We start from the raw sequence: 20881 nt of genomic DNA, 5'->3' as shown, positions 1-20881 counted from the left end.
TACGTTACAGCTAGTTTCTTTGAAGGAAAACTCTTCAAATCAAGGCCTCCTTTGACGGCATAATCCAGCTCTTTGCTGGCCTACCCAGGCCAGTATCTGTGCCAAATTAGATGTGTCTCAGCACCTCATTTGTCACTTTGCAGCTGGAGTCCTAAGGTACCCTGGTTTTCCTTGCATCTAGCAAACCAGCTTCTTGAAGGAGAAACTCTTCCAGCAGGTGAAGTCACTCACTCCATGAAACAGCTAGGCAGCCTCTGAGGTCCTTCCATTTCTGGCATTCAGATCCTGTGATTTTAGGAATGGCTGCTAATTTCCTTGAATACTGAATCCTACACAGTCTCCTCTCGGTCTTTAGTTTTTCTTTTTCTTTTTTTTTTTATTAATTTATTTTGATTCATCAATAATCACTTCCATATGCTTTTGAGTTTAAAATTTTTCTCCCCCTTCCTCCCCACCACCCTCCCTAAGACAGCGCACAACTGATATAGGCTATACATTTACATTCATATTAAACATATTTTCACATTAGTGATGTTGTAAGTAGAAATTAAAATCTATAGGAGGAACTATCAGAAAGAGGAAACACAACTCAACAGAAGAGAAAAAAAATAGCAATTCAACTTCCACAGTTCTTTCTTTGGGTGTGGATAGCATTTTCCATCACGAGGCCTCTGGAGATGTCTTAGATCCTTGTATTGCCAGGAAGAGTTAAGTTTATTAATATTAGTCATCACACAATGTGGCTGTTATCATGTACAACATTCTCTTGGTTCTGCTCACTTCACTCAGCATCAGACCATACAAGTCTTTCCAGGTTTTTTTAAAGTCGGCCTGTTCATCATGTCTTATAGCACAATAGTATTCCATTACATTCATATACCACAACTTGCTCAGCCATTCCCCAATTGATGGGCATCCTCTCAATTTCCAATTCTTTGCCACCCCAAAAAGAGCTGCTATGAATAATTGTACATGTGGGTCCTTTTCTCGTTTGTGTGAGCTCTTTGGGATATAGCCCTAGAAATGCTATTGCTGGGTCAAAGGGTATGCCCATTTTTATAGCCCTTTGGGCATAGTTCCAAATTGCTCTTCAAAATAGTTGGATCAGTTCACAACTCCACCAACAATGCATTAGTGTTCCAATTTTCCCACATCTTCTCCAACATTTATCATTTTCCTGTTTTGTCACATTGGCCAGTCTGACAGGTGTGAGGTGGTCCCTCAGAGTTGTTGTGATTTGCATTTCTCTAATCAGTAGTGATTGAGAATATTTTTTCATATGACTACAGATGGCTTTAATTTCTTCATCTGAGAACTGTCTGTTCATACCCTTTGTCGGTCTTTAGTTTTTCTAAGTTATTTTTGTAGCTCATACTTTCTGACCAGGTAAGTCTTATTTCTCCACCTTTTTTTCAAAACCTGGAGGTTTAGGTCCACTGAAACTGTAAGTCAACACTATTTTGAGAATGATTCAGTAGTTTTCTTCTCAATCAACTTAATTTTGGTAGCTGAGCTTTATAGAGAAAGACATGATCCCCGTACCTTCTCTAGTGGACCATGCTGAAGAGAGCCTGGTTCTCGAGATGGAAAAGACTTCACGAGATCCACAGCACCACCGTCTGGGGGTCTTAGTAGCAGGTCACTTTTTCAGACGAGGGGACGCTTTTGGGCCAGCTTCTCTCCTCTGGCCCAGTCCTTCTGTCAGCTAAGTCAGCTCCCCTTAACTATGCAGATCCATTTTCCACACAGTTCTGGTTGAATTTTTACCTGCTCATGCAATTTACAACTTTCCCTGGGGGTGAATATGAATGAGAAAACTTCAAGTCATGGAAATGTTGCCCCCGAGGAGGTGAGACTCCCAGCAGCCTGCATCCTGAGCCTACATACACACAGACACACAGACACACACATACACACACACACACATACTCACACTTGTGGGGGACAGAATTTCTTTCTCACCATCACTCAGGGCTGGCTTTGAGACATCGAGATCAATGACACATTCTTTTCAGTCACAAGGCTGCTGATGCCAGGTTTTTAATTCTTGAAGGGAAAGGGCACCCTGAAAGCCACAACCTCCATCAGCCCAGCTTCCTCTACTGGGGCTCCTTTCCAAAGCAGTGACACCAAGAACTGCTTTATTCTCGGTGGGAGTCCTTCAGAGGGAGAAAAAGTGTGACCAAGTCCCATCAGGCACCATTCCTGCCCGTCCACAGTGGCAGTGCTAACGTTCATGGCTCAGGGACCATAGGGATGGCAGAGGGGGAAAGACCCATGAAGAGGCACCTTTGTTCCAGAAGGTGGAATCCCTTCTGGAAAGAGGCAGAGAGTCCTGGAGCACAGTTGGCGGGTCTGCATTTTGCCAAGAGGAGGACATTCTCCATCCACGTGCAAACCCATTCCTTTTCCTTGTTAAGCCCAAGAGGAGCCGATCTGTCTGGTTCCTGATGACAGCCTCCTTCCCACCGGGTCCTCATCTGGATGCCTGCTGACAAACTCCACTAACCCGGGTTAGGAGACGATGATCCCCACCACGGTGATGGAGATGCTCGGGCCTCTGCCTGGCTGCCCCAGGTTTCTGCTGGGGTCCTCTACAGTGGAACAGCAGAAAGGAGCAGGCGAACGATCATCCGTACATTCTTAGTACCGGCGCCCCGTGTGATTTGCTTTGCCACACCAGAACTGGTCAGAGGTGGGAATGAACAGAGATAACAGCATTCTTCGGTCGATTCTTTTCCAGAGGTGAAGTGATGGGAAAATGCAGGAGGATGAGCCAGCCCGGCCAGCGCAGGGTACACAGTTCTTTGGCAGAAGTGGGGCAAAAGGAGGAGCTGGCTGCCCAGATACACCCCCCACAGGGACCGAAGACAAGGGGTCCCGGGTTTTTAATATTCTTAGCACCCTCTTCTACCCCTTAGACTGGGGTGGGGGGAGTAACAATCCCTAACCCAGCTGAGGTGGTCACACTCCTCAATGGACCGTACAGAAAGGCAGCCTGGGCTCTCCTGCCCATGAGCAGGGCAAAGAAAGCCCTTGCTTTGGAGGGTTTCCCCATGGAGGCCATTGTGAAATCTACCCAGGCACAGACACTGGCCCTGGTCCTGACCCTTGGGGACCCACTAACTCAGCTCACGCCCTAGGGTTCTACTGCAAAGGGTAAAGGGGCTGGTGACAGAAAAGGAAGTGCACATACCTAGTGTAGACAGCTTTATCAAGGAATCTGGCTGAAAAAGGGAGGAAAGATACAGGATACAATGGGATGAGGTGACGGTAGTAGAACCGAGTGAGGGTTTTTTAAGAATGGGGGAGGTATGGCCATTTTTGAAGGCAGCAGGAGAAATGAGGGAAATGCTGGAAGATGAGAGAGAGAAAGAGAGGGGGGGGAGGAATGAGGAGGAGGAGAAGAGGAAGAAGGAGAGAAGGAGGAGGGGGAGGGGGAGAAGAAGAAATGACTGAGAAGATGAGGATGGGGCCAAGGGGACAAGTAGAGGGGTTGGCCTTGGCAAGGAGAAGGGTGTCCTATTCACCAGAGACTGCAGGAAAGGAGGCGAGAGTGGGAGAGAATGCCAAAGGATTCTGAGGTAAAGAGGACGGGAGAAGAGAGCTCCTGTTCATTAAGTGGCCTTAACATTCTCAGTAAAGTCAGAGGCTAGGCCTTCAGCCAGGGAAGGGGAAGTGGTGAGGGGTCTGTGGAGGGAAGTCAAGGTCTGGAATGGCTTCTCTGGGGAGTCAAACAGGGAAGGTGCAGGCTGTCTGCGCGAGCTCGGCCGAGGTTGGATAAGAGGAGTCGGCCAACTGCCCAGGCTTCCCCAGCTCAGGAGCAGGGCTGGAGGACGGGGAGGGGAGAGGAATCCAGGGCCAGTTCCGGGCTGGGAGGATGGTCAGAGCAGAGCATTAGGTCTATACGTGAGATACCGGTTGTGGAGTCCTAGGCCTTGGCCTTGCCCTGTTCCCATGAGGTGTTTCTGCCATTCGGCCCAAGGCAATCCCATGACATTTCGGCAGTGGAGATGGAAAGACCTGGGTTGCATGCTGGTACAGCTCTGTGGCTTCAGAAGCAGCTGAACGATCATACTGCAAAGCTGAATGATGGATTCATCAACACGGAGAGAGGTCTCTAGTGAGATGCCACAGGGCTGTTTCTCTCCTTGGCCCCACTTTATACTCTATTAGCACTGAAGACTTGGCTGAAGGCAGACACCAAGACAGCCAATTCTCTGGATCGACGGCAGAGCTGCGATCCAAGCTTTGACAGGCTTGAACGACAGAGGGACACTAATGGGATCACACTTGGGGAGGAGGACCCTAAAGAGAGTGGGGAGACCTGACCAGGAGCTCCACAGGACTCCAGAATGTGATGTGACTGTCGGCGACCTGACTGGCCTGAGCTTCAGCTGCACTGAGGGGAGGAGGACACCGCCCTGCTGACCACGGCCACTGGCAGGACGAGCCCGGGCTCCGGGGGCCACGAGGGAGGAGACACGAGGAAAACGCAGACCAGCGCCTCGTTGGCATCGGCTAAAGACGTTTCACTTGTAAAGGAAGAGACGGGCGGGGACTCGTCTTGAAATGCTGGGGGTGGCTGTGTGGAGGAGAGACTCTGGGAGGACAGAATTCATCTCGAAATAAAGAGGAACTTCAGAAAGAATGGAAGCCATCCCACGCGGCACAGACTAGCTGGCATGGTAGTGGGCACCCTGTAACTGAGGGGGCGTAAGGAGAAGGTGGATGGCCACTTCTTAGTGATGGAGTGAAGGGAGTGCGTGCCTTCGGAGGTTCTGGGCCACCTCTGCCCACCTTTAACAATGTGGGTGTGAGGAGAAGATGTGACGTGAGCTATGGTTGTCAGGATAAGAGAGAAGAGCGCCCTCCTCATCACTGAGCTCAGCAGAGCGTGAGCAGCACTGAGACTGAAGACAGTAAACTAACCAGAAGGCCCAAGCGGATCTGCAGGGAAGACCGATGCGTCAGCCCTGTGCTCCAGGACCAGAGCAAAGCAACAAAAATTCATCCTCAAAAAACCAAGAGGCTGACATTCTCAGCAATCACTCAGCACTTTTCAACTGAAAAGAGGTGTTCACGTCCACGTGCGGATGACCCTTCCTCCCAGCCCACAGTCCATCCTGACTCAAGGCCTAAGGGAGCTAACTAAGGTGGCAGGAGCCCCGGATGGCTGGAGAGCTGGTAACCACCCCACCAAAAGGTGCCCTCTGGAGCCCCAGCCCATTGACTGATGGCTTGGCTTGGGATCCTTTGTTGACGGCCAAAGCAAAGCAAGTCCCCACCCAGCCCGGGTCTACAGAACCTCCCCAGTTGTTTACGATACATCATGTGCCTTCCAATAGAGGGAAGGGGGTGACCCCGGGGATCTGAAGGGGATCTGGCTGAGGCGTTGGGCGCATGTTCTCTGAAGGGGACGACGGCTCGGTGGGCTTGCTAACGAATCAAGGCCCGAACGGAGCCCGGCTCCGCCCAGCCTCGGCCCAGGACTGACTCAGAGGCAAGGGTTTCACAATGAGTGAGTGCGGTTGTGTTTCTTACCTTCCACAGCTCCAGGCACATGGGCATGCCCACTTTGGCACCGGCCTCTGGCTTCAAGGTACAGACTGACGTCTTGGACGGCATGTCCAAAACCTGAACCTGACAGTGAGAAAACAAGCTGATTTGGGCCGGCTCCAAGTCACCGTCTTTGCTGTACAAATAAGACTTTTTCAGGTTATTAGCAAATGTTGGTTCAGGCTCCTTTTTATTCACTGGAAAGGAAGCCTGGAAGTGAGTCTTTTAATTAGGCCTAGCTAGGCTCTCGGGGCCTCGCATAACTCGGGCACTGCTTTGGAAGTGGCCCACAAGTCACTGTCATTGGCCAGGCCTTACGCCTGGGCACTGCACCAGCCTCTGTGAGCACCCAGGCACGTCTCACTCGCTCAGGTCTTCATCAGTTTCTGGACAGGCCAGGACTCTGGCTCTCCCTCCCCAGCGTCCAGCTGACTGCCTTTGGGGCGCTACAACACAGATGGATGGCCTCTTCACCCAGTGATGGGTGGGAAAACGGGGAGGTGCTGGTAAGAAGGGAAGGCTGGTTCAGTGCCATCTGCAAGGCCAGAATCCTCGTCATTCCGCCTACGGCTCGGCTGAGCTGGTACCACATGCCTGGATTAGGACTTTCTGGTTCAAATAATGAGGCTTCTCATCGGTAAGATTAATGGAGTGAACTTTCCTTCCCTCAGTTATGCATTTTTTAATGAAAATAAGTTGTTGTTTTTTAAAAAACAAACCCAGTTAAGTATGTGTGTGTGTGCGTATATGTGTATACATACACACAGTATTCAATTCTGACTGTATGTAGCCGGTTGGTTAACTCGCTAGCTAGCCTGAAGCCCTGGATCTTGGACTTGGAAGGGACCTAATACAACCTGGAACTGGGCCAGCGTCGGTCCCCTCCACACATGCCCCTAAAGTGGCCGGGCAGTCTTGGCTGGAGTCTTGGGGAAGGGGAACCAGAGACTGCCCCTCTGCACTTTCTTCGTGTCCAGCCTAGACTGGCCACCATCTGCCCACTGCTTCTGCTTCTGCCCCGTGGGGTCAAGCAGCCCAAGCCACCTCCCTTTCCTTTCTCTACAACAGCTGGTCAAATACTACGGGAATGCCATCAGACCTCCACCGGGCTTCGCCAACGAATCCTCAAACGGCATCAACTCGAGGTCTTCCACCATTCTGATTACCCTTCCCTAGATGAAGACCTGAGATCAATCTGGCCTCAGAAACTCAGAAACTATCTGGATGACCCTTCACCTCTGTCTGACTCAGTTTCCTCACCTGTAAAATGGAGAAGATGATAATAGCACTTACTTTCTAGGGTGGTTGTGAAGGAAAAAATGAGTTAATATTTGTAAAGTGCTTTGCAAACCCTAAAGCGCCCCATAAATGCTCATTACTTGAGGCTGCCTCTTGATAAACACCAGAAAGAACCATGGAGGCAGAATCAGAGAACTTGGGTTCAACTCCTGCCCATCCTGCCTTCACCTCTCTGGGCCTCAGTCTCTTCCTCTATAAAATGGAAGGGCCAGACTAGCTGATGTCTCAGTCCCTTCCAGCCCTGAGTCTGGACTCTCTCGGTCTTTCTTAAAACGTGGCACTCAAAGAACACAGGACTACAGACGTGGTCTCACATCTTGCTTTGCATCTGTTCATACAAGTCTTCTGAGGTTTATCTGAAACCATTCCTTCTGTCATCTCCTTTGCTACAAGACCTCCATCACATTTATCTACTTCCATTTGGTTGTCCTTTCCCAGCTGAGCGGGACCTTCTTAAGGGTACGAGTTTTTTGTCACCACAACAAGAGGTGCTACAAACCTTCTTGTCCATGTGGGTCCTTTTCCTCTTTCTATCTCTAGGAGTGATATCATTGAGGATGCACAGTGTAGGAGCCTACTGGGCATGGTTCCAATCTGCTTTCCAGAATGGCTGGACCAGTTCACAGATCCACCACCAATGCATAAGTGTACCTGTTTTCCTACAGCCCCTCTAGCATTTGTCACTTTCCTTTTTTGTCAACTTTGCCATCTAATGGGTGTGAAGTAGAAACTCAAAAGTGCATTAACTAGCATTTCTCTAATTATTAGTGATCTGAGGCATTTTCCCTCCAGGGCAAGCTAGGAGGCAAAGTGATTAGAGCACTGGATGTAGAGTCAGGAAGACCTGAGTTCCAATCTGACCTCAGACACTTCCTGGCTATGCAAACAGTCACGGAACCTCTGTTTTTCTGTTTCCTCCTCTGTAAAATGGGGATGATAATAATAGCACCTACCTCTCAGGGTTGTTGTAAGGATTAAATGTGATAATTGTAAAGTGCTTAACACAGTACCTGGTGCATAGTAGGTATTATATAAATGTTAGCTGCTGCTGCTACTACTATTATTGCTTTTACATGGCTATAGAGAGCTTGAATTTCTTCCTTAGAAGATTGCCTGGTCATATTTTTTGACAATTTATCTGTTGGGAAATAGCTCTTTTTCTTATAAATCTGAATTAGTTTTTTCTTAATGTGTCTTAGAAATAAGATCCCTATTAGAGAAACTTGCTGCAAAGATTTTTTTCCCAGTTACCCGTTCCCCTTCCAGTTTTAGCTGCACTGGTTTTATCTGCACAAAACTTTAAAAATTTTAGATAATCAAAATTGTCGATTTTATCTTGTGTGATCTTCTCTATCCCTTGTTTGGTCATGAACTGTTTCCCTATCCATAGATCTGAAACATAATTTCCTCCTTGCTCCTCTAATTTGCTTATGATGAAACCCTTTATATTTAAGTCATGTATCCACTATTTTGGTGTGACCCATGGTTCTTAAAGCATATGCCAGAATATACAGGCTCTGGCAGGTCCTAAGAAACTGGAAAGGCTTCAACTATTGGCTTGGAAATGGTTTGGGTGCCTGTCATGAGGACCAGCCTTGTATGGAGACGCTGTTCACTAGGCTGGCTACAGCAACTCCTAAAGACGTGGAGGGTTGCTACCCGTAGCAATGGAGGGCCTGCCCCCACTGAGGACACCTCAGTTATCTTGAAGAACTAAAGGAATATTAGTACCAACATGACCCTATTGTTTTAAGTCTACGGCTTCCCCTTCCTCCTCAAACCTGGCTGCTATAAAACCCGAGTTTAGGCTATTTTTCAGCGTACCTTTTGTGCATGTGTACACAGACATGAGACACACTGGGATTACACGTCTAACATCCTTTAACGCGCTGGCTCTGGAGGCTGAGTCGGGATATCTACAGGATCACAGAATGTGAGAGTCGGAGAGGGCCCTAGTGACCATCGAGTCCAGCCCATGCGTGAAGACCCCAAAGGGGAGGAAGCCGCCCCCTCCCGAGGCAGCCCCTTGCACTCTGGGACGGCTCCTCCTGTTAGGAGCCTGAATGGGCCTCTTGGCAGCTTCTTCCCACTGCTCCCGGTTCTGCCCTCTGGGGCCAAGCCGAACAAGCCCGGGCTCTACTCTCCAGGACAGCCTCGCATTCCAAACTCTGCCGCTATCACTCTGCAACACGCCCCTCTCCCCTTCTGAGGTTCACACTGCCCAAATCTGTCACCCGATCCAGACCGCTGTGGCAGCCTACGGACCCCATCGTGGAATGTTTTTAAATGCATGAAGTGAAATGCAAGGAATTGCAAAGGAAATCAATTCTATTGAATTGCAGTTATTAAAAAAAAATAGTTCACGACCCTGGGGTTAGGAAGCCCCGCCCATGTATCCTTTACTGCGCCCCCTTGTCTGCCCCCACTCTCATCTTCTCTCTCTACTCTTCAGTCTCTCCCTGTTCATGGTTCCTTCCCTGTCACCTACAAACATGTCCAAGTCTCCCCCAACCTCTCGATAACCCTCACTAGACCCTTCAAGCTACCCTATAGCTCTTTTCCTTTTCACAGCCAAACTCTGAAACGTTGCTGCGACTGCCTTCTCACTCCCTTCTTGAGCCTTTGTGGTCTGGCTTCCAAACCGTCCTCTCTAAATTGATCAACCACCAGTCTTGCCCGAAATGCTAAGTCCAACAGCCTTTCCCCAGTGCTCAGGGCTCCCTGGTCCTCATTCAGCTGTGCTGCCCGGCCTCTCTGTCTGGGTTCTCCTCCTCCCCGTCTTCCCCTTGCCTCCTCGCCTCCTGCATTCCCCTCTCGCCCTTTAATGACAGCAGCGTCCTGACGCTCTGGCCTCTGTTCCCCTCTCCCTTCACACGCCCTCTCTCTCCTCTTACTAACCCCACCGCTTCCCTCGGGTTCCATGATCATCTCTGTGCAGACGATCTATGCTCCCTGCCCAAACCTCTCCCGAGCTCCAGTCACAAATCAGTGACGGCCCATTGGACACTGAACTGCATGTTGTGTAGACACATGTCCAAAACAACCCAAGATGTTTCCCCCCAAATTCTCTCTTCTTCTGAACATCCCAATTTCTGTCCAAGGTACCACCATCTTCACAGTAAGTCAGACCTGTAACCTCTGCCATCCTCAGCTCTTCACCATCACCTGCCACACACCAATCAGTCGTCAAATTGGTTTTTCTTTCCATAACACGTCTCTTACGTTCTCCTTCTCTGTACTCACACAACCGCTGCCTCAGTTCGGGGTCTCATCCCCTCTGGCTTCCTAGTTGACCTTGCCGCCTCAAGTCTCTACCCACTCCAATCCATCCTCCGCATAGCTGCCAAAATGGTCTTCCCAAAGCACAGTTCTACTCAAGGCATCTCCTACTCAGTGAAGTCCAGAGCCTCCCTATCACCTCCCGGATCAAATGTAAACTGCTCTCTGGCATTTAAAGCTCTTCACAGCTTGGCCCTCCATCGCCTTCTCAGACACATGACACATTACCCCCCCTTCACATATTCCATGGTCCAGTCAAACTAGCCTCGGCTCTTCCTCCCACAGGCCACTCCATCTTCTGTCTCTGTGCCTTGGGAGTAGCTGCCAGTCATGCCTGGAATGCTGACCCTTCGCATGTCTACCTCTTGGAACCCCAAGTTTCTTTCAAAACTCAGCTTAAGCATGACCTTCTGAATGACACTTTTCCGGTAGCTCCTCATCCCTCTCTCTGCCACGATGATGTACCAAGGTTTTCTCCCTCCAAAGTACTTTGTATCTGATTTATATTTGTGGCGGCCTATATGCAGAATATTACGGTATATTTAAACAGGTCGGAGATTTAGGATGAGATCTGCTACTTGCTAACAAGACATACAAAACAAATAATCGGCAGGGGGAGGCACCAGAATTGAGGGCAGTCAGCAAAGGCTTCTTGTAGAAAGTGAGATTTTAAGTGGGATGTGAAGGAAGCCTGGGAGGTCAGGAGACGAACACGAGAACAGAGAAAATTCTAGGTGTGGGGGACAGTCAGTGAACATGCCCAGAGTTGGGAGATAGAGAGATGGGGAGATTTTGTACGAGGAACAGCCAATAGGCCAATGTCTACATGGGGGCTCGGTGTAAGAAGGTCAGAAAGGTAAGAAGGAGCAAAGCTGTGAAGGGTTTTGAACTCAACAAATGATTTTATATTTGATCTTGGAGGTGACAGAGGAGCACTGGAGTTGATGGGAGAGGGGGCAAGGAAGGTATGACATGACTGGACCTTCGCTTCAGGATGGGGTGGAGTAGGGAGAGACTTGAGGCAGGCAGACCCCTGCCCCCAGCAGGGGGCAACAGTGCAGATGTGGGGTGATGAGGATCTGCACCAGAGTAAGGGCAATGTCAGAGGGCAGAAGGGGGGTATTTGAGAGACAGGTCTTGGCAACAGATGGGATATGGAGGGAGAGAGTGAGGAGGTGAGGACAGCACCTAGGCTGCAAGCCTGGGGGACTGGAAAGCTGGTGGGACCCTCAACAGTAACATAAAAGTTCCAAAGGGGAGTGTTGGGGGGAAAAGATAGTGAGTTGGGTTTTGGACATGTTGACATTCAGTTTGAGATCAGCAATAGGCAGCTGGAGATGCCAATATGGAGGTCAGGAGAGAGGTTAGGGCTGGATAAGTAAATCTGAGAAGTATCAGCATAGAGATGGTAGCTGAATCTATGGACTGAGACCACCAATTGAAATGGTGTAGAGGGAGAAGTCGGCCCAGGACAGAGCCCTGAGGGATACCTACAGTGAACCTGGAGGAGGATCCAGCAAAGGAGACAGAGAAGGAGAGGTCAGAGAGGGAGGAGGAGAGCCAGGAGAGCCGAGAGAGAAGAGAGTACCAAGGACGAGAGAGAGTGGCCAATAGGGTCAAAGGCTGTAGAGAGGTCGGGGAGAATGAAGACTGAGAAAAGGCCATCGGATTCGACAGTTAAGAGATCACTGATAAGAGAAGAAAAAGAAATCGGAGGAAGAAGAATAGGAAACAAAGTCATCACATTTTGCAGCTGATAAGATGGTAGACTTAGAGAACCCTAGAGAATCAACTAAAAAACTAGTTGAAATAATTAACAACTTTAGCAAAAGTTGCAGGATATAAAATAAACCCACATGAATCATCAGTATTTCTACATATCACCTACAAAGTCCAGCATCAAGAAACAGAGAAAATCCATTTTTAAAAAACTAGACAATAAAAAATACCTGGGACTCTACCTGCCAAGACAAAGCCAGGAATCATATGAACACACTTACAAAATGCTTTTCAAACAAATAAAGTTAGATCTAAACAACTGGGAAAATATCAGTTGCTCACGAGTAGGTTGAGTCAATATAATAAAAATGACAATTCTGTCTAAATTAATTTGTTTATTCAGTGCCATATGAAACTACCAAAATTATCTTATAGAGATAGAAAACATAATAAATACATCTAGAAGGACAAAAAAATTAAGAATAGCACAGGAATTAATGAAAAAAAAATGTGAAGGAAGGTGGCCTAGCCGTAACAGATTTCAAACTGTATTACAAAGCTGTAATCATCAAAACAATCTGATACTGGCTAAGAAACAGAGTGGGAGATCAGTGGAATACATTAGGTACACAATAAATAGTAGTAAATGATGATAATAATCTAGTGCTTAATAAACCCAAAGACCCCAGCTTTTGGGACAAGAACTCGCTATTTGACAAAAATTGCTGGGAAAACTTGAAGAGTATGGTGCAAAGTAGGTAGGTACAGACCAACACCTTACACTGTATATCAAGATGAGGTCAAAATGGGTACATGATTTAGCCACAAAGGATGACACCATCAACAAGTTAGGAGAGCAAGGAATAGTTTATCTTTCAGATCTACGGAGAAGGGAAGAACTGATGGCCAAACAAGAGATCGAGAGCATTACAAGATGTAAAATGGTTAATTTTGATTCTATTAAATTAAAAAGGCTTTACACAAACAAAGCCAATGCAACCAAGATTAGAAGGGAAGCAGGAAGCTGGAAAAAAACTTTTTATAGCCAGTGTCCCTGATAAAGGCCTCATTTCTCACATATATAAAGAACTAAGGCAAATTTATAAGAATGCAAGTCATTCCCCAATTGATAAATGATCAAAGGATATGAACAGGCAGTTTTCAGAAGAAGAAATCAAAGCTATAATTATATGAAAAAATGCTCTACATCACTACTGATTAGAGAAATAATGCAAATTAAGACAACCCTGAGGTACCACCTCACACCCATCAGATTAGGTAATGTGACAGAAAAGGAAAGTGACAAATGTTGGAGGGAATGTGGAAAAATTGGGACACTAATGCACTGTTGGTGGAGTTTTGCAGTGATCCAACCACTCTGGAGAGCAAAGTGGAACTATGTCTAAAGGGCTATAACACTGTACATATCTCCTGGTCCAGCAACAGCACTACTAGGTCTGTATCCCAAAGGGATTTTTAAAAAAGGAGGGGGGAGGGAAGGACCTATTTGCACAAAAATATTTATAGCAGCTCTTTTTGTGGTGGCAAAGAATTGGAAATCGAGGGGATGTCCATCAATCGGGGAATGGTTGAACAAGCTGTGGTCTATGATTGTGATGGAATACTATTGTGCTGTAAGAAATAAAGACCAGGCTGATTTCAAAGGAACCTGGAAAGACTTAACGTGAACTGATGCAGCGTGAAGTGAGCAGAACCATGAGAACACTGTAAACAGTAATAGCAATATTGTACTATGATCAACTGTGAATAATTTAGCTATTCTCAGCAATACAATGATCCAAGACAATTTCAAAGGAATCGTGATGAAAAAAATGCTATCTCTGGAGAAAGAACTGATGGATTCTGAGTGCAGATCAAAGCAGACTATTTTTCACTTGATTTTTTTGTGGTTTTTTTATGGGGGGGACGCTGTTTTCTTTCATAACATGAGTAATATGGAAATATGTTTTGCATGATTGCACATAAATAACATATCAAATTGCTTATTGTCTCAGGAAGGGGGGAAAGGAGGGAGAGATTCTGGAACTCAAAATTTTAAAAAATGCATGTTCAAAATTGTTTTTACATGTAATTGGGGGAAAAATAAAACATTTTTTTTTTTAAAAAGAGATCATTGGTAACTTTTGCAAGAGCGGTTTCAGTTGAACGGTGGGGTTGGAAGCCAGTTTGTAGAGTTAAGATGAGGATGACAGGAGAGAAAGAAGTAGTATCAGATGTGAATGGCCTTTTCAAGAACGTCAGTCACAGAAGGAGGAGAGATGCCGGAATGGATAGACAGAGTGAAGGTTTTCGGAGACAGGGGAGCCTGAAGCACGTTTGCATGCAGGAGGGAGGTAGCCAGCTGACAAAGAGTGAGCGCCAACTTCTGGTGAATACTTTGGGGTTTTCTCCGCTCTGTTCGGCAGCACGTGAGCAGGTACAGACAGCGGATGGTGGGAGTGATCCAAGACCAAGGCTGGCAAGACACAAGCGGCAGCAGGATAAAGGGGCGAGGAGCCTGAAAAAAGAGGCCAGTGTAGAGCTGGCTGTTTCACCAAGGGGTCAGATGGGGAAGAGGCCGGAGGTCAAGGAGAGGATGAAGAACGAGGCTTGTGGTTGCAAGCGGGAGGGAAAGGCAGAATGACAACAGACGGTGATCAGGAAGGGAAGTCAGGGTCATGACATGGAAGTGGTGTGCTGGCGCATGATGGCAAGGCCACAAACACGACCAGTCTGTGAGCAGCTGAGGTGGGGAGAGGGAGGTCATGGGAAATGAGGAAGCTGAGGAGCTGGGAGGTGGGGTGTTTGAGGCAATATGCAAAGGCATATTGAAGTCCTGTAGTTTGAGGGTAAACGCCAGGGAGGAAAGAAAGACCGAGCTGGGCACTGGTCTCACGGAGGGATGAAGGGTATGGTCTGGAGGTCTGTGGACAACAGCTACGAGAACTCTGACCGGGTGGAGATACAGACTGAGAGAACCCAGAGGGGGAGTGACGGAGGTTGAGAGAGGCGGCGATGGGGAGCATGGAATATTCCAGCTGCCCACCTGGACCAGTGGGTCTGGGGGGGAGGGAAAGGGCAGCTGGAACCCCTCTCCTGACTGCAGCCTTGCAGCTCTAGGTGCCTACTAGACGTATCGTAGATCATCTTTCCCCCAACGTCCCTGTTACTGTGGAAGGCATCACCACCTTCCTCAGTTAATCCCAGGGCTCATTCTCATTCTTGACATCTCACAAGCTCTTTTGCTGCTCATGGATTCAATCAGGCGCTCAGTCCTGGAGATTCTGCCTTCTCGCACACGCCCCTTCTCTCCTCATCACCTCATGCCTGCTTGGTCTCCAGTCTCTCCCCACCCCCGTCCATCCTCCCCTCCGCCGTCAAAGTAACCTTCCTAGAGTGCAGGTGTGAGCTCCAGGGGCTCCCTCGACCCTCCCGCACCAAACGAAAACCCTCTATTGGCCCCGCTGAGCCCTTCCCGACTTGGCCCCTGGGGAGCTTCCTGGCTCTTCTTGCCTCCTTGCGCTCTGCTCTGACGTCCTGTCATCCAGCAACATGGCGCCTGGCTCCTCCTCCAGAGCCGGACTCCAGGCCCCTTCACCGGCCATTCCCCATCCCTGGAACACCCTCCCTCCTCCTCCCTCCACTTCCTCCAAGTCCAGGTCAGTCCCTGCCTGCTGCACGAAGCCTCGCCTGCTCTTTTCATGCCGGCTCCGTCCCTCTCTTGCTGACTCTCTCTAATTCGTCCTGTATTGGTTGTGTCTGCACACGTGTTTGCATGTTCTCTTTCCCATCGTCTTCTGCCTTTTTTGTGTCCCCAGCACTTAGCAGGTGCTTAATAAATGGTTGTTGACTGACTGCTGACTGAAGGGTGTTCAAAGAGGCTGTGTCGTCAGGAGAGGTAGAGGTAGGGAAAGGAAGTGCTTTTCCCGAGCCCCACTGAGAGGACGCTGTAATGTGAATTGCCTTCACCCAGCACTCAAGGCCCTCTGCCATCTTGTTCCACCTCTCTTTCCAGCCTTCTCTCCCACTACTCCCCTTTCTGTGTGTACACTCCAGTCACACTGTTCCCTGAATCCCCTTTATCACCACTTCTTGGTAGAGGGACCTGGGGCAGGGCCTAGAAGCCAGGCGAGGGTGGCTGGACTTTGTTCTCGAGCTGATGGGAAGCGTCTGAGTTTGGAAGCGACGTTGCTCAAGCGCTATTGATGAAAATGTGAACCAAGGGCAGGGGGCCTGCCAGGAGCCACGCGCAATGGTCCAGCATCTGAGCAAAGGCGGCAGCAGTGGCAATAAAAGGAGACAGAAACGGAGGGATTGTCATAGGAGAGGCACCAGGCCCTGGTGACTGACTGGGGATGAAGGAGAACTGGATGCTGACAGCTTTCCCGGCAGATGACTGGTCCTACTGCAGACACATCATCAACGTGGAGAGGGGAGGGAGGTGGGCAATGGCCTAGAATGCAGTGGGTGGCCTTGGTGTCTTCAATGTCGGCCTAAGTTCTAAGCTTAGAATAGTAGACTTGGTCAGAGAGACCTGGGTGCAGGTGCTTACAAACTGTGTGACCCTGGATAAGTCATTTAATTTCTATGGAGCCTGGTTTCCTGCTCTCTGGAACACAGGGGTTGGACCCAGTGGCCTCCAAAATCCCTTCCCGCTCTAACTCTGAAGGACTCTGACGGCAGAGAGTGGAGGGGCGAGGGGGACAGAACACACGCGTAGCAAATTGAAGTCCGGGAGTGACAGAGACCTAGGACGAGTGCTCTTCAAGGAGCAGGAGGAAACGCAAAGGAAGCAAGAGAAGCGAGCCACTCCTGAGCTTGAGAGAGGGCCTGCCACGTCTGGGAAGGGCAGGAATGTGCACTTTGAAGGCACTTGGTCTGTTTGGGCTCAACCTTAGAGCTGTGAAGGGAAGCAATCTGATATTAGGCTGGGAAGGCAGGCTGGAGTCAGACTAGGGAGGGCCTTCGACGTCAGGGTAATAGGGAGCCACTCCGGTTTACTGAGGAAGAAGGTGATGTGGTCATTACACACTGGCCTTTTAGGAAAACTGAGAGGAGAACTGAGAGGCAGGAAGACCCTGAGGACAACGACAAACAGAAAGACTCGAGAAACATTTGAGAAGAATGAAGAACTGACATGAACCGATCAGAGTAAAGGCTGAATAGTCAGGAAAACAATTCGCCGCTTGACGCCGCGAGGGCAAACAGAATGACTACCGCCACAAGGAACGCTCTCATGAATCAGACTGCTCCAGCGTGGCTCCCCGCAGAGGCGGGGCACTGTGGGTGCAGCGCAGCATAGATCGTCAGATACAGCCGCCGGGCTGTCGCTCTGGACCACGTCTATAAAGAGCTCCGGAAATCTTAAATCGCTTTGTCAATGCCAGCTCTTATTACCAATATTACTCGTTTTACTGAACTACTTTTCTTTCTCTTTTTAAAATCTTTGATCTACGGGTTGGCTGGCTGTAGGGTGGAGGGTACACGCAGAGATATATTCAGAAATGATGGTGAAGTAAAAGCAAAAGACATTTTAAAAGAATCTGATTTTTAAAAAAGGAAATATAAAAATAAATAAAATAAACAAAAATAAAAGCCATGTTTGCCAAGGATGCCCTACCGCTCTGCACCCTTTCATTCTCTGGAACAGTTCTGGGAGGAGGGGGCCCATGGCAGCCCAGGAATTGTAAGACTGAGGACAAGTCCCACTTTGGGCCTCAGTACAAGTCAGTAAATGATAAAAGTCCGTGTAATAGTGACCTCCCAGGGCTGTGAGACAAACATTTTGGAAATCTTTGAGTGATCAGAAATGCGGCTTATCACAGCAGAGAAGCAGCGAGCCCAGGCCACTAAGCCCCGTCTGTCAGAGCACAAAGTCAAACTGATGCTTCCCTTAGGAGGGGCAGGAGGCCGTGGGAGGAAGGAGGGAGCTGCGGCCACCAAGCCTCAGAACCAAATACTGTTTCACAAAGTCTGACAACTGTAACCTAAGCCTCCACACTATGTGTTTATATTGGTTTTGCTTAATAGGAAAAAGATTTTGCTTTTGCCTGGGGTTCCGCGTGCTCATGGGTGGCTGAAGCAGGCCTGCAAAGCACGCCCTTTTTCTTCTTTTTCACATTAATAAGGCTTTTAAGATGTTTTTGGCAAATTGGCAAGAAGAATGTGTGCAGCTCACAATTGGTGATTTAAATGCAATCATGAACAAATAAATGCCTGTTCCTATCTCATTATTTATGAACCGAACCTGCTTCAAGACAAAATTACTCTTCTTGGGAAGTAGCCAAGTGTAAACACATCTGAAGTCTTCATTTTCATCCTAAGCCGCCAATCTGTGAGTTCTCACAGAACCTGCCTCTTTGGAGGTGTGATGTATCACGAAGTCTTAGGGGAGTTTATGGGATTTGATGGGCTCCCTCCCCGCAGGCAGAGCTGCGGCTTGTCTGGGGGCTGGAAAACCCACGTCCATTCTAAATTCCACAAACGGCGGTACAAGTGACGGACACTGGAACGGAGAGCCTTTCTAGGCAAAGAAGGGAGTCATTTCTCGTAAATACAAAGCTTCTCTGCATCCATCAGGAATCTTGACCGCTCTCTGAACTTTCTCGCCCCACACCCGCTCTTTTGCTCTCAGAAATCTGGCTTCTGAATCCCCTACTCCAATGTCACTGTTCTCTCTACGGTCACTCGGAAACCCCAAATCACCAAGCCCGATGGTATGCACGGGCCCCTTCCACGTAAGTACGGATGGCGGCAGAGTGGGAGAAGAGGGGGCTCAGGGGACTATCTGGAAACATAAGCTTAGCAGCTGGCACCCCAAATGTGCCAATGATGAGGCACACTATTGGAGGGGCTCGAAAAGCCTGTTGGACATCAAAGGAAGGAGGATGGCTCACAGGTTTTCATTGGAGAGGTAAATAAAGGCGCTGGCAGAGTTGGTTGGATTGTACCATCACTTCATAGGCCACTGGGTCATCTTGTAGGGGGCAGTGCTCCTGGTAAGCACCTTTAAAAAGGCCACCATGAAAATCATCATAGCTAATGTGCCACCATTTGGCCCTGAGGAGGGGAAATTTCACATAGAACTCGGTAAGATAAATACCCACACATACATGTTCTCATGCTCATTGATCTTAATGTAAAGGTGCACATAAGCAAGGAGGGCATAAAACCCCAACAGGCTGGAAATGTTCAGGACAGCAAAATGCCCCTCCCCCTCCCCTGGGGGAATCTAGCTGGTGAATGAAGTCGAAGTTGTCAGACAAGGCTGAGAGCTTGGTTTGTTTTACATAACTCCCCTTTGCAACAAGGGAGGGATTACTGGAAAGAAGAGTCAGTAAAATGATGTTTCTAAAAGTGAGGAAGGAGAGAGGCCAAGGACTGCAGACCTCAGGGAGGCCGTGATGCTCAGAAAACAATCAAGCACCAGAGGAGCCGAGCGCCAGATAACCCCCCTCCCCCAATGAGATGGACTGGATCGCAACAAAGAGGAAGTCACGTGACCGATGTAAATGAGCTGCCATAACGAGGAGATGGAGAAGGCCCTGGAAGCTCCTTCGTTAAGAAACGCCGGGTCTCCTTGCCAATCAGAGAGGTACGCAGCCAAGAGCAACACCAGGGTGTAATAGAAACTTGTCTGTAAACCCTTCGGCAAAGGACGGGGGAGGATTATGAACCATCCCGTCCTGGTGCAACAGGGAAGTGGGGAAGCAAAGGGGGAAAGAGGCTCGGCGAAGCCATCTGGAAGGCACTTAGGGATGAAACTGGAAGGAAGATGACAAAGCGAAGGGAGAGAGAAAGGACCGCCAAAGCGTCGCGCATGTGCTTCTTTTCACCACCGAGGACAGCGGGATTCTACAATCAGACCCAGGCATCTTCTCAAGTATGTGGAAATGGTGGAAACAGGAAAATCGAGATGGGAACCGGCGCTGGACTAGACCAGGAACAGACAGAAGATGCCCGTCTGGAAACGACACAACTGTGACAACACTGAGGAGCTATTCTCATGTGCCCAAAAGAGAAGAACCAAAGGTGTGGGGAAAATCTCAAATTTTATCACTGCTAAAAAAGAGGCTATGCACCCGTAGTTGACTTTCCCATCCATGTACACCTTTTATAAGCACACAACACATGTACCCATTGAGGGCAGCCTTGAAGGGGGAGCAGAAGGGACCAGGCGGGGTTTCATGGCAGGCCCCTCTCCGCCATCACACAGTTGGCTGCATGATGAAGACCCTACGGTACATCGCACTTGTCCATTATAAAAATGCAAACTGACGCCTCAAATGCTCCCCCTTCGATGATGGGTCTCCCATGCATGTGTCAGAACTGTACAAGATTCCTTGAGAGATACAACAGACATAATTAGGTTTAATGACTCTGATTATTGGCCCTGTCTGTCCCCATCCTTCTCCAAGATGTTGCTCCATCAGCAGTTTTGAAAACTGTCTTACTAGACGGAGCAGCCTCTACTTGGGTATCTACTTCCTTACCCCACCCTCACTCCTTAGCTCCTAAAGGTGTTCACCATTGTCAGAGACTAGGCAGTGTTCATGCAAAAAAAAAGAAAAAAAAGACCTGAGGGTACCAATGGACCACAAATTCACTAAGCACTAAGCAGAGAAGAACAGAGAAGCACTTCTGACTCCAACTGGCACCTCCTGCATGCATAGGGATCATCGGGAAAGCAGGCTTTTCTCTGCAGCAAATGGGGCCACACCTTGGGACTGGCTGTAAAGAACTCAAATAGTCCAGCTTCCCTCATGTCAAGGTCATAGGTCTGGAGTTCTTACCTCATCCATGTCCTTCCCAGGCACTGCCAGGAGCCAGCATCCCTGGGTCCCTTCAGTGAGGACGGATCCTTTACAGAAGCCTACGCTGTCCAGGGACAGGGAATCCACTGGGGCATTTCTGCCCTCTGCAAGGTCCCACAGACACAGCTTTAGGTCTCGTCCTTGGCTGCAAAATTTAAAAATATTTATAGTATAGTATAGTATAGTATAGTATAGTATAGTATAGTATAGTA

At 48.6% G+C, this 20881-nt stretch overlaps 1 protein-coding gene across 4 annotated transcripts in view; it reads right to left on the bottom strand.

Annotated features, from left to right (window-relative positions):
- The window catches only part of GNB1L (G protein subunit beta 1 like), a 150085-nt gene that overhangs the window by 21759 nt on the left and 107445 nt on the right, over positions 1-20881 (bottom strand). For 3 of the 4 annotated variants that reach the window (XM_027859435.1, XM_027859436.1, XM_027859433.1), the window contains 2 exons: positions 20649-20814; positions 5545-5643 (listed from right to left, as the gene is read on the bottom strand). In XM_027859435.1, the coding sequence (XP_027715236.1) occupies positions 5545-5643; positions 20649-20814 (265 nt within the window). The remainder of the gene's footprint in view (positions 1-5544; positions 5644-20648; positions 20815-20881) is intronic. The other variant, XM_027859434.1, reaches the window with a different exon arrangement.

Source organism: Vombatus ursinus, unplaced genomic scaffold (genome assembly GCF_900497805.2).
Source record: "Vombatus ursinus unplaced genomic scaffold, bare-nosed wombat genome assembly UNPS02014167.1, whole genome shotgun sequence".
Taxonomy (NCBI): domain Eukaryota; kingdom Metazoa; phylum Chordata; class Mammalia; order Diprotodontia; family Vombatidae; genus Vombatus; species Vombatus ursinus.
This window is presented reverse-complemented; position numbering and strand designations above follow the sequence as displayed.